Source organism: Aotus nancymaae, unplaced genomic scaffold, assembly GCF_030222135.1.
Source record: "Aotus nancymaae isolate 86718 unplaced genomic scaffold, 86718_ANA_hifiasm-v0.15.2.pri h1tg000030l, whole genome shotgun sequence".
NCBI classification, from domain to species: Eukaryota; Metazoa; Chordata; class Mammalia; order Primates; family Aotidae; genus Aotus; species Aotus nancymaae.
In genome coordinates, this window is record NW_026988443.1 from 24215424 (window position 1) to 24229304 (window position 13881).

The 13881-nt window shown below is 45.7% G+C and overlaps 1 protein-coding gene across 6 annotated transcripts in view; it reads left to right on the top strand.

Moving 5' to 3' along the window:
* LOC105706844 (cytochrome b5 type B) overlaps window positions 1-13125 on the top strand; it is a 71420-nt gene extending 58295 nt beyond the window's left edge. For 2 of the 6 annotated variants that reach the window (XR_010344873.1, XR_010344877.1), the window contains exons 5-7: window positions 3020-3104; window positions 12417-12489; window positions 12915-13125. Coding sequence is in view for 2 of the 6 variants with exons in the window: in XM_064383236.1 (XP_064239306.1) it covers window positions 3020-3057 (38 nt within the window). In the remaining 4 variants the exon portion in view is untranslated. Of the gene's footprint in view, window positions 1-3019; window positions 3353-12398; window positions 12490-12914 lie in introns of those variants that run through there. The other 4 variants (XR_010344876.1, XM_064383236.1, XM_064383240.1 and 1 more) reach the window with 4 other exon arrangements.
* The last annotated feature ends 756 nt before the right edge of the window (window positions 13126-13881 follow it).

A 13881-nucleotide genomic window follows, 5' to 3' on the forward strand; every position in this document is an offset into this window, starting at 1 on the left:
GTTTTAAAAAACCATTGAACTCAACCAGGCGTGGCAACTCAGCACTTTGGGAGGCTGAGGCGGGCAGATCACAAGGTCAGGAGTTCAAGACCAGCCTGGCCAAAATGGTGAAACCCTGTCTCTACTAAAAATACAAAAATTAGCTGGCACCTGTAATCCCAGCTACTCAGGAGGCTGAGGCAGAGAATTGCTTGAACCCAGGAGGCAGAGGTTTCAGTGAACCAAAATCACACCACTGCACTCCAGCCTGGGTGACAGAGTAGGACTCAGTCTCAAAAAAACAAAACAAAAAACATCGAACTCTACATTTAAGTGGGCGCATCTTATTGCATATAAATTAATTCTCAATACATGCACAGTCCTCTAAATTTTTTATTGAGATACAATTCACATTCCATAAAATTTGCACTTTTAAAGTGTACAATTCAGTGGTTTTTAGTATATTCACAGAGATACCATCTAATTCCACTGATTCCAGAATATTTGCATCACTTCAAAAAGATACTCCGTACCATACCCATTAGCAGTCACTCCTCATTCCCCAACCCCGGCGCCTGACGATCACTGATCTCTCTCTGTCTCTAAGGATTTATATATTCTGGTCCAGTAGACCCAGGAGCACAGACATTGACGCTCCATCAATTACTGGGCCTCCCAGTGAGGGGACAGGCCCACTACCCTCCTGAATGAAGTTCTGAGCTAGAGGGTCTCCGTTTGGTCCAGGTGCTGGGTGGTGAATTCCAAGAGCATCAGAGTCACCTGAAGGTGACTCAGCCTCTGTGTCCCTGTGTACCTCCCCTGCCCACCCCAGGCCCATGCGGGATCTGGAAATGCGGCTTACTCACTCTCCTCCCCTGCCTGTGGAAGGCATGAGCAGTGATGCACCCCGCGAAGGAGTCGGGAGTGGACCTCCAAGGTCAGTGTGGTAAACCCATCACAGAAATGCAAGGCGCTAAGGAAGGTTTAGGAACGTGTCCAGCAAGGTTGGGGCTGGAAGAGTTTGGCAGGGAAAGGAGAGGAATAAGTAAAAGTGCTGCGGTGCCAGGCACCGTGGCTCACGCCTGCAATCCCACACTTAAGAAGGCCAGGGAGGGAGGATGGCTGGAGCCCACGAGTTTGAAACTAGCCTGGACAACATAGGGAGACCCCATTCTCCACAAAAAGGAAAAAATAAAAGCAACAATCAATTGTGGTTACCGACTGTGTGGAGAAGGAGAGAGGAAACTGTAGGTGACTCGGGTCCACATCTCTCCCTCTGACACCCAGACACCACCCAGGGCTCTGCCAGTGCGCCTTGCTCACGTCACCCCCATGCCTTGGAAAGGTGCGAGCAAGGAGATACCGGAGGCAGGGAGAGGGCCAGGAGGAACAGCCCCTGCCAGGTCAGTGAGGCAAGTCCACCCCCAGACCTGGCTGGCAGCATGGGTGGATCCACTGACGCCAGCTCTGCTGTCACCTGGAAACAGCCTGATACAGGGGTTTCAAAAGAGACGTGGCGATGTCGTCAAGGACCGCCTGCCGTGTGAGAGAAAAAGGCCCCCTTGTCCAGCCCTCCTCAGCAGGAAGGAAAGCAGGACTCTGGTGATGTCTAGTGAAAGAACAGAGGCACACAGACATGGTAAAATGTCTAAGAGGTGGTGCTATTGACAAAAAGCACAGCACCCAGCACAGATATCTATGATCTTGCTTACATCATAAAGTTATTAGTGTGATTGCCCATAACAGACCAAATCTGGAAGGATCCTCGCAAGCCTGCCAATAGTAACCTTCAGGGAAAGCAATGTCACTGTCTACCCTTCGTTTTTATATTTTTTATTTTAAAAAACTGTTAACATTATTATATATTTATTTTTTGAGATGGAGTCTCACTTTGTCACCAGGGCTGGACTGCAGCGGCACGATCTCGGCTCACTGGAACCTCTGATTCTAGGGTTCAACCAATCTCCTGCCTCAGCCTCCCGAGTACCTGAGATTACAGGCAGCAGCCTCTACACTCAGCTAATTTTTTTGTATTTTTAGTAGAGATGGGGTTTCACCATGTTGGCCAACTGGTCTCAAACTCCTGACCTCATAATTCACCCGCCTCAGCTTCCCAAAGTGCTGGGATTACAGGCATGAGCCACCGCACCCTCCAGAATTTATTTAAATTAACAACTGTATGCTATTTATATAATTTAAAATATAAGATATGGCCAGCTGAGGTGACTCACGCCTATAATCCCAACTCTTTGGAAAGCTGAGGCAGGCGGATCACATGAGGCCAGGAATTCGAGAGCAGCCTGGTCAACATGGTGAAATCCTGTCTCTACTAAAAATACAAAAATTAGCTGGGCATGGTGGTGTGCGCCTGTAGTCCCAGCTGCTCAGGAGGCTGAGGCAGGAGAATCGCTTGAACCGGGAAGGCGGAGGTTGCAGTGAGCTGAGATCTCGCCACTGCACTCCAGCCTGGGTGACAGAGTGAGACTCCATTGCAAAAAAAAAAAAAGATATATTTCAAATTTTATTTTTAATATACTTGTTTTTAATAGGCAATACGTTCCCATGCAAAATCTGCCTCCAATTTTTGTCTTCTTTTGCCTAGATACTCATTCCCCCTGCCATAGGTAACTAATTTACTAATTACCTGTGTTTCCTTCTGGAATTTCTTTATGCAAATGTAAGCAAATTTGCATAGAGTTTCTTTCTTTCTTTTTTTTTCAGAGATGAGGGTCACTCTGTTACCCAGGCTAGAGTGCAGTGGTGTGATCATAGCTCACTGCAGCCTCAACCTCCTCGGCTCAAGCAGTCCTCCTTTCTCAGCCTCACGAGTTGCTGGGACTACGGTGACAAGCCACCACACCCAGCAAATTTAAAATTTTTTTGTAGAGAGGGGTGTTTTGCTATGTTGCCCAGGTTGGTTTCAAACTCCTGGCCTCAAGCGGTCCTCCCGCCTTGGCCTTCTAAAATGTTGAGATTACAGGTGTGAGCCACTGCACCTGGCCAAGAGTCTTAATACATCTCCATTGTGCTCTATCTCTAGGAGGAAAATTAGAATTCAAGCCTGATGACCAGACATAAAGGCTCTGAAGAATTAAACATATCTACCAGTGGCTAGTGGATATAAGGTACAACCTTTGTGAGAAGGGCTTTTAAACATTACATATATGTGTGTATATATATAGTAATAGTTGATAAATACCATTATAAAGGAGTCAAGAAATGCAATATAAAGAAAATCACTCCAAATCTCTCCACCTTAAAATAATAATGATTCACATCAACTGAACATTATTCTGGACAAGTGCTATCCGATAGAACTTTCTATGATGATGGAAATGTTTTCTGTGCTGCCAATTATAGTAACTACTAGCTACATATGTCTATTGCACGCTTGCAATGTGGCTAGTGAAACAGAAGAGCTGAATTTATTTTTATTTTATTCATTTTCAGTTATTTATTTTTTGAGACAGAGCTTCACTCTTGTCACCCAGGCTGGAGTGCAGTGGTGTGATCTTGGCTCATTGCGACCTCTGCCCACTGGGTTCAAGTGATTCTCGTCTCAGCCTCTGGAGGAGCTGGGATTACAGGTGTCCGCCATCACACGTGGGTAATTTTTGTATTTTTAGTAGAGATGGCATTTCACCATGTTGGCCAGGCTGGTCTCAAAAGCCTGACCTCAGGGGATTTGCCTGCCTTGGTATTTTTATTTTTTTTAATTAATTTTAACTTAAATATATAAAGCTATGTGTGGCTAGTGCATGCTGAAACAGACAAAAGAGTTCAGGCCATTTCTATGCGTATGTGTGAGTGGAAGGATGTAAAGAAAGCTGGAGACACAACCATTTCGGCACTGCCTCCCAAAAGCCTCGTAGGTGTGATTACTAATTAACCTAGGACATGTAGGAATTATCCTAAAGAAATGCAGCCAGGCGCGTGTGATCTGAGAGGCCAAGGCGGGTGGATAGCTTGAGGCCAGGAGTTTGAAACTAGCCTGGTCAATACAGACTCTGTCTCTACAAAACATACAGAAATTAGCCAGGCATGGTGGTACGTGCCCGTAATCCCAGCGACTCAGGGGGCTGAGGTGAGAGGATCCTTTGAGCCCAGGAGTTTGAGGCCACAGTTAGCTGTGACCGCACCACTGCACTCCAGCCTGAGTGACAGAGCAAGACCCTACCTCTAAAAGAAAAAATAAATGATTATGACTTTGCTCAAAATTGAGCTCTGAGAGCATTTATTAACACAAAAAACTGGAATGTTGTAGGAAAATAGTTACTAATGTGGGAATATGTTCTCAACTGTCTATTAAGTAAAAGGCAGGGTACAGCCAGCTCACACCTGAAATCTCAGCACCTCAGGAGGCATGTAGGAGGATCGCTTGAGCTCAGGAGTTCAAGACCAGCCTGGGCAACATGATGAGACCCTGTCTCTACAAAAACATAAAAAATTATCCAGGGATGGTGGAGAGCGCCTGTGGTCCCAACTACTTTGGACGCTGAGGAGGGAGGATCACTTGAGCTCGGGGAGGCGGAAGTTGCAGTGAGCCATGATGGCACCATAGCATTCCAGCCTGGGGGACAGAGAAAGACCCTGTCTCAAAAATAAAAAATAAAAAAATAAGTGAAAGGCAGGTTACAAAGCAGGAGGCTTTCACTGAGATGTAAATAGCCTAGAAAGATCTATTTCAAACTGCTCAGTTCATGGCGGGCACTCAATAAAGATCAGTTAAATGATTGAGTGACTGTTAAGAATTAGCACCGGGTGGTGAAATTATGAGTGATTTTATATTTTCATCTTCACCTTTGTTTATATTTTCTAACTTTCTATGGTGAACACGTATACTTTTGTAATAAGAAAAAACATATATTGAAGAAGTATAGTTGTTGGCCAGGTGCAGTGGCTCATGCTGGTAATCCCAGCACTTTGGGAGGTTGAGGCAGGCAGATCACCTGAGGTCAGGAGTTCGAGACCAGCCTGGCCAACATGGTGAAACTCTGTCTCCACAAAAAATACAAAAAAATTAGTCGGGTGTGGTAGTAGGTGTCTATAATCCTAGTTAGGATTACAGGAGAATTGCTAAGGCAGGAGAATTGCTTGAACCCAGGAGGTTGCAGTGAGCTGAGATTTGTTGTTTTACTCCAGTTTGGGCAACAAGACTGAGACTCTGTCTCAAAAAAAAAAAAAAAAAAAGAAGTATAGTTGTTGTGTTGTAACATTTCAGAGCTGGAAGGAACTTTAGAGACAAAGACACGCATGGCTAGTGGGTGGCCAAAACCTAGTTTCCGACAACATGCAAATATCTTCCCGAGCCAAGGAGAAAATACTGCCTGATTGTCTCCTGGCCAGGACAAACTCTCTCGGTGTGGCAATTCAGGAGTGTATTTCAAGAGGGAAAAAAAAGGGTATTAATGCTCCTCAACAAGATATAAAACATCATGAAAGATCTTATTACAACAAACCCAGGGCATCGTCATCTTTGCTCTAGTTGGGCCTCCCTGCCCACAGGGCCCTCAGCTGTGGCACCAGCAGGGACTCCCTGTCTGGCTGGCATGGGAGAGAAGTCTCTCTCTTTCTTCTCTTTCTTTCTCTTTCTTTCTTTCTGTCTGTCTTTCTCTCTCTATCTCTTTATTTCTTTTTTTTTTCTCTTGATCTGTCGCCAGGAGGGAGTACTTGGTGTGATCTGGCTCACTGCAACCTCCACCTCCTGGGTTCAGGTGATTCTGATGCCTCAGCCTCATGAGTAGCTGGGACTACAGGCACACGCCACCATACCCAGCTAATTTTTGTATTTTTGGTAGAGAACGGGTTTCACCAGTTTGGTCAGGCTGGTCTCAAACTCCTGACCTCGTGATCCGCCTGCCTTAGCCTTCTAAAGTGCTGGGATTAAAGATGTGAGCCACCGTGCCCAGCTGCCTTTTTTTTTTTTTTTTTTTTTTTGAGACAGAATCTCACTCTCTCACCCAGGCTGGAGTGCAGTGGCACAATCTCAGCTCACTGCAACCTCCACCTCCTGGGTTCAAGCAATTCTCGTGTCTCAGCCTCCCAAGTAGCTGGGATTACAGCTGCATGCCACCACGCCTGGCTAATTTTTTTGTATTTTTAGTAGAGACAGGGTTTACACCATATTGGTCAAGCTGGTCTCGAACTCCTAACCTCAAGGTATCTAGCTCCCAAAGTGCTGGGATTACAGGCGTGAGCCACCGTGCCCAACCAGAAGTCTCTGTCACTTGCAGGAAGAAGCCTATTACTTACTGATTGTCCCCACATATTGGTTCTTCTTCAAAGCCTGTCCTTTTTGCAAAATTCTTAACTTAATCACTGTCTACCTCAGATGTCCTTCCCTTTTATTCAACATTTACCATTGGCTTACATGCTCAAGTTTTTTTTTTTTTTTTTTTTTTTTTTTGAGGCAGGGTCGCTGGAGTGCAATGGTGCAATCAGGGCTCACTGATGCCTCCTGGACTCAAATGATTCTCCCGTCTTGGCCTCCCAAGCACTGAGATTACAGGTGTAAGCCACCATCCCCAGTCCATGCCCAACTTTGGAAATTGTTGTACTCTAGACTATGAAATGCTTATTGACCCAGCAGCTTTTAGTTCTGTGACTCAGTTAGTCTCATCACACATTTTGGTTTTTTATTGTTTTATATTAGTTCCTGGGAGCATAGATTCAAGTGCCCTGAATATACACTCCCTCAAAAAATTTTTGAGTGGGCTGGGTGTGGTGGCTCATGCCTGTAATCCCAGGACTTTGGGAGGCTGAGGTGGGTGGATCACCTGAGGTCAGGAGTTCGAGACTAGCCTGGACAACATGGTGAAACTCTGTCTTTACTAAAAATACAAAAATTAGCTGGGCGTGGTGGTGGGCACTGGAATCCTAGCTACTCGAGAGGCTGAAGCGGGAGAATCACTTGAACTCAAGAGGCGGAGGTTGCAGTGAGCTGAGATCATGCCACTGCGATCCAGCCTGGGCAACAGAGCAAGACTCCATCTCAAAAAAATTTTTTTTTATTTTTTGAGTGATCACAAGGTGCTAAGCAGCAGTATTTAGGCTGGGCAGAATATCTACTAGTATTTAGGCTGGGTATGGGGGCTTGAGCCTGTAGTCCCAGCACTTTCTAAGGCTGAGGCAGGAGGATTGCTTGAGCCCAGGAGTTGGAGGCTGCAGTGAGCTATGATTGTGCCACTGTACTCCAGCCTGGTGATAGAGAGAGTGAGCCTGTGACTAAAAAAAAATTTTTTTAAAGATATTTATCCAAGAGAAAAGCATATGTCTACAAAAAGGCTTTCATGAAATTTGTTATGTGTTTATATTGTAGCCAGGGTCCCAGTAGGTAATTTGAGAAGAGTTTAATAAAGGGACTATGCATAAGGGTGTGTTTGGTCTAGAGAAATCACAAAGGCTGCAGCTTCCTTCCAAAGAGAAACGTACATGGAAAAGGATGGAGGCAGGTTGAAAGAGTAACTTTACAGTGGGGAAACCTGATTCCACCTCAGCCAGGCAATCAAGGTCAACATCAAAGTCATAGATCATGTGGATAGTATGTACCCTTCATATGAAGGGATGAAAACGGCAATTGACCTCTGTGGTCTTCCTCCCCCAAACCCATAAGCTCAGTCTAATAGTGAGAAGAAATCAGACCAATTCAAACAGAGGGGCCTACAGTGTACCTGAGCAGTACTCCTCAAACCTGTCAAGGTGGTTGTACATGAGAGGACACAGTTAATAATGTGAAAAGGCAACCTTGGAACGTGAGAAAATATTTGCAAATTATACAGTCATGGCAGCATAAAAACGTTTCAGTTAATGACAGAATATAAAACAGTGGTCCTGTGAGATTATAATGGAACACAAATTGAAATCATCTGATATATGGACTGGGCATGGTGGCTTACACCTGTAATCCCAACACTTTAGGAGGTCAAGGCATGCCAATCACCTGAGGCCTGGAGTTTGAGACCAGCCTGGCCAACATGGCAAAACCCCATCTCTAATAAAAATACAAAAAAAAAAAAAAAATTAGTCAGGCGTGGTGGTGGGCACCTATAATCCCAGCTACTGGTGAGGCAGGAGAATCACTTGAACCCAGAAGGCAGAAGTGGCAGTGAGTCGAGATTGTGTCACTGCACTCCAACCTGGGTGACAAGAGTGAAACTCCATCTCAAAAAAAAAAAAAAAAAAAAAAACCTGATACATGGCACTTGATATTGGCATTGCAGGTCCAGTAAGGGAAAAGACTGATATTTAGTACTGTGCTGGGACACCTGGTTTTGCATAATATATGTAAATAAAAATATATATGCCATCTAGGTTTGTGTAAGTACACTCTGTGATATTTGCACAATCAGTGACAAAATTGCATAATGACTCGTTTCTCAGAACATATTCCCATCAAGTGACATATGACTGTGTCTGATAAGGGGTGAATATCTAGAATATGTAAGGAACTCCTACAACTCAATAACAAAAAATTAACCTCATTAAAAAACAGGCAAAGAACTTGAGTAGACTTTTCCCCAATGAAGACATAAAGATATACAAATGGCCAACAAGCACACGTGTGAAAAGATGCTCATCTTCCCAGCCACTGGGAAAATGCAAATCAAGACCACAGGATGCCATGTTGTACTCATTAAGATGGCTACCATCAAGAAAACCCCAGAAAACTGCAAGTGTTGATGAGAGCATGGAGAAACTGAACACCTGCTCACTGTTGGTGGGAATGTTAAATGGTGCAGCCACTATGGAAAATGTTATTGTGGTTCCTAAAAAAATTAAAAATAGAGGCCGGCACGGTGGCTCACACCTGTAATCCCAGCACTTTGGGAGGCTGAGGTGGGCAATTCATGAGGTCAGGAGTTTGAGACCAGCCTGGCCAAAATTGTGAAACTCCATCTCTACTAAAAATACAAAAAATTAGCTGGGTGTAGTGGCAGGCGCCTGTAATCCCAGCTACTCAGGAGACTGAGGCAGGAGAATCGCTTGAACCTGGGAGGTGGAGGTTGCAGTGAGCTGAGATTGCACCACTGCACTCAAGCTCAGGTGACAGAGTTGAGACTCCATCTCAGAAAAAACAAATTAAAATATAAATACAATATGGTCCAGCAATCCCACTTCTGAGTATACATCTCAAAGAAATGAAAGTAGCGTCTGAAAGAGATATTGGTACGTCCATGTTCACGGCAGTACTATTCACAAAGGCCAGAAGGTAGATATCACCCAGCTGTCCATCGACAAATGAATAGATAAACAAAATGTGGTATGTATCCATTCAGTGAAATGTTATTCAGCCTTAAAAAGGAAAGAAATTCTGGTACATGCTATGGCATGGGTGAAACTTGAAGATGTTATGCTAGGTGAAATAACCTGGTCACAAAAAGACAAATATTATATGATTTCACTTATACGAGGTATCTAAAGTAGTTTAATGCCTAGAAACATAAAGTAAAATGCTGACCAGGAGCTTAGGGGAAGGGTAATGGTAAGTTGTTGTTTAATGGGTATAGAGTTTCCATTCTGCAAGATGCAAAAATTCTGGAGATCTGACTCACAACGATGTAAATACACTTAACACAACAGAACTGTGCACTTAAAAGTGGTTAAGATGATAATTTTTATGTTACATATAGTTTATCACAATTGAAAACATTGTCAAGATCATCAAAACAAGGAAAGTGTGATAAATTGTCATAGCCAAAAGGAACCCAAAGAGATGTGACAATGTGAAGCCGTGGTGGGTGGATCACGTGAGGTCAGGAGTTCTAGACCAGTTTGGCCAACACAGCGAAACCCCATCTCTACTAAAAATATAAAAATTAGCCAGATGTGGTGGCACGCACCTTTAATACCAGCTACTTGGGAGGCTGAGGCAGGAGAATCACTTGAACCCAGGAGGCAGAGGTTGCAGTAAGCTGAGATCATGCCATTGCACTCCATCCTGGGTGACATTGACTCCATAGCAAAAAAAAAAGAAAAAAAGAGAGAGAGAGATGTGGCAATGCAAAGTCCTATGTTATCCTGATGAGACCTGGAACACAAACAGGGCATTAGGTAAACTAAGACAATGTGAACAAAGTAGGAACTTCAGTTAATAAAGATGTACCAATATTGGTGCATTAATTACAACAAATGTGGCCAGGTGCGGTGGCTCATGCCTGTAATCTCAGCAGTTTGGGAGGCCAAGGCAGGTGGATCACCTGAGATCAGGAGTTCGAGACTAGGCTGGCCAATATGGTGAAACCCCATCTCCTACTAAAAATACAAACAAATTAGCCGAGTGTGGTGGCATGCGTCTGTGATCCCAGCTACTCAGGAGGCTGATGCAGGAGAATCGCTTGAACCTGGGAGGTGGAGGTTGCAGTGAGCTGAGATCGTGCCTCTGCACTCCAGCCTGGGTGACAGAGAGAGACTCTGTCTGAAAAAGAAAATTATAACAAATGTAACTTATTAATATATGATGTTAATAATGGTAGAAACTGGAAATGCATTGTATGGAAACTCTGTATTACCTTACTAATTTTTCTGTAAATCTAAAAGGTCCTACAAAAGAAGGTCTCTTTAAAAAGAATAACTTAGGTCCTCTTCTCAATGAATGTAGTGGCTTAGGGTGTGAACTGGGAGTCTCCTGGGTTCAGACCTTGGCTCCACCACTACCCGGTATGGGCCCTTCAGGGAGTGAAGTCACCCCTCTGTGGGTCAGTTTCTTCCTCTGGAAACTGAGGAGAATCCTAGGATCTACCTCATGGGGGCGCTGTGAGGATTGAATGCAAAGTGCTCAGCACCATTCCTGGCTGGTAGTAGATGCTGCTACTCCTGCAAGTTAGAAATAAAAGCAGTAATAGAGTGGTTGAGAGTGTGCATTTTGGAGCAAGGCAGTCTGGATTCAAACCATGGTTCTTTTTATAAAAACTTGGACAAGTTGCTGGGGCTGCACCTCAGTTTACTTAGCTATAAAATGGGACAAATGGGGCCTCCCCCAGGTGTGATTGGAAGGACTGAATCAGCTCAAGCTGCAAAGCCCCAGCACAATGTGTGTGCGTGGGGAGCCCTTGCACCCGAATTGGGGAAGAACAAATAAAACTGCCTGGGCATTTGAGAAGGCTTCCCTGAGGGGTTCACAGAGAGGGGCTTGCCCTGGTTTTTGCACTGAGTCCAGTGACAGGCCAGCTTCACAGTCCTCCAGGGTCCTGTGTGACCTCCTCCTGGGCCCCAAGGTCCTCAGGTCCCCATCGTTGGAACATAGCCTCCGTCTGCTGCTCAGCCACTGTTCTGTCTGAACTGTGATTAGGCTCTTATCTCAGCCAGCTTTGCCTTGCTTGGCTGCCTGTCACATTCAATTCCATGCCAGGGCATTCACCCTGCCCTGGTTGGGTGTGTCCCGAGCACAAGGTTCTGGGACACGGGGCCTGGTCTTGATCGTCCTTGGCTCCCACAATCCTGAGCACGGTGTCTGGAACACAGCAGTGTCTCAGTACATGGCAGCTGAAGAGAATAAATAGTGAGAAACTCACTTCCAGCCCTTGCTGTAGCTGGATTCCAAGGCACTGAGAAACACCCACACACTTTCCCCTTTAAAAATACTTTCTCTCTTTGGACTCTCTTTAGCCCCAAATTCTATGATTAGAGCTTCATTTCTTTGGCTTGAGCCAAATCTGGACCCTGTACCTGATAAAAACACAACACCCTATATCGGTCAGATTCCAGTGGGAAACAGAAGGCACACTCAAAAACTCAACCGGGTTTAAATGTGGGGTGAGGGGAGGCGGCAGAAGGAAAAAATAATAAAAATTAGTAAAAGAACTATTTACAGTGAAATGGATGGGACTAAAGGAATCTGCAGAGACAGTGAGGCACCCCTGGCCTTGCAACAGCAGGAAGCTGTTAGCACCCAGGCAGAAGAGTTCAAGGGAGCCCGGGAGAGGTGCACTGCAGGGGACAGAGGCTGCGGAGACGTATCCACTGCCCCATGATCCAGGCTGAAGCAGGTGGGAAATATCTCAGTGGTGCTCTCTTCTTGCCCTCAGATCTCCCAGCAGACCCCCTATTGGCCAAACCCAACAGGAAGCCAGAGGGTGAGGAGCCCTGGCTGATGTTGTCCCCAAAGGTCAGCCTCCCAGGGTCAGAGAAGAGCAGAAAATACATCTGAGGTTGGGAGAGGGGAGCAAACCAAGAATAACAAGCCTTCAGAGGTGACATAATTCAGTCTTATCAATCATTTACAATTCAGTGCAAGTAAAGACATCAGATCTGATATGGTTTGGCTGTGTCCCACCTGAATCTCATCTTGAGGGACCTGGTGGGAGGTAATTGAATCATGGGGGTGGGTCTTTCCCATGCTGCTCTTTCCTGTGCCGTTCTGGTGATTAACTCTCACAAGGTCTAATGGTTATATAAAGTTTCGCCTTTCGCTTGGTTTTCAGTCTCTCTTTTGCCTGCAGCCATGTAAGACGTCCCTTTGCTCTTTCATCGTGTTCCACCATGATTGTGAGGCCTCCTCAGCCATGTGGAATTGTGAGTCAATTACACTTCTTTCCTTTATAATGACCCAGTCTCAGGTATAGTTTTATTAGCAGGGTGAGAACAGATCCTGTAAGGAAGAGAGGGAAAGGAGATTGGGGACAAGGGACCTGAAGATTTACAATGAACAGAGCGTCACTGACTGGGAAAAGGTGCCTCCCCTCCTCTACCTCTCCCAAAATAAAGACAAATCTTGCCTGTTTCCAATGGTGGCTCTGGAATTTCCTTATGGGGAAGATCTGAGGATGGCATTTGGGTGACAGGAAAGCCACCATGGGATGTCACTTAGATTTGAGTAGCATGGGTGGAGGGTGCTGATGAAGATTAATGGAACCACTAAGTCTCTCCCCCACCTCAGCCATCTCTTCTCTTCCTCCCCCCACCAACCCCAGCTCCTAAACAAAGCTTTCTCATTGCAGGACTTCTTGGAGGTAACGTGAGCTGTGATTCTGAGTCCTGGGAGATGTCCCTGACCACAGGAGCCCCTTCACCAAGCCTCCCTTAGGACCAGTGGACACACGTTGTGGGAACAGCAGGGATGAGGCTGACTGTCTTCAAACCTGGTTCTGGGAAGGAAGAGGAAAAATGGGAGCAGTGGCTGGCTGAGGCTGCGTGAGCAGCTTCTGGAAGGTGAGGCAGAGGGAGGGAGGGATTCCTAGTGTGGAATGAGCTTCTCTTGGGGATGGGGATGGGTGGGGATCATCTAGGGTCTTGTTACTCAAAGTGGGGTCCGGGGACCGGGAGTATTTGCATCTCCAGCAAGCTCTTTGGACATGAAGAATGTCAGGCCCTCACTCCCGCATCTCCCGAATCAGGATTTGCAGTTCTGCAAGCTCCTCATGAGCTTCTTATGCATATTAGGGTTTGAGAAGCAGCCGCTGCAGTGGCCCTGCTCAGGTGAGCCTGCCTGCTCATCTCCCCTCTGCACACCTGTGCTTCTTTTTTCCCCCTTGGAGGCTTTTTCATTCAGAAAGTCACTCAACAAACACTGAATCCATGTCTATCCCTGGGGACACAGAAATTAATAACAGAGGAGTGAATAGGAAACTTCAACTCAGTGTGGGAAACGCTAACATAAGGATGGGGGTCAGTTATGCAGGACAGGGGAAGGGCCCCCAACCTGCAGTGGGGGTGGGGTGGCCATGCAACGCTCCCTGGTGTTTGGCCCTCTCCCTTTCTCCTGCCAGATCTTCCTTCCCAGACCCCACCCGGCTGCTCACGCCAGCACCACGCACTGGACATGACTCCCCCTTCCCCAATTATTTCACGATTTGTGTGATTGGGTTTCATTTCATCAACTCAAGTGTTCTCTGATTTCTCCTCATTTTAACCCCTAGTAGCCCCTGAGTTCTAAATAGGATGAATGAATGAGATTATGTGCCCCAG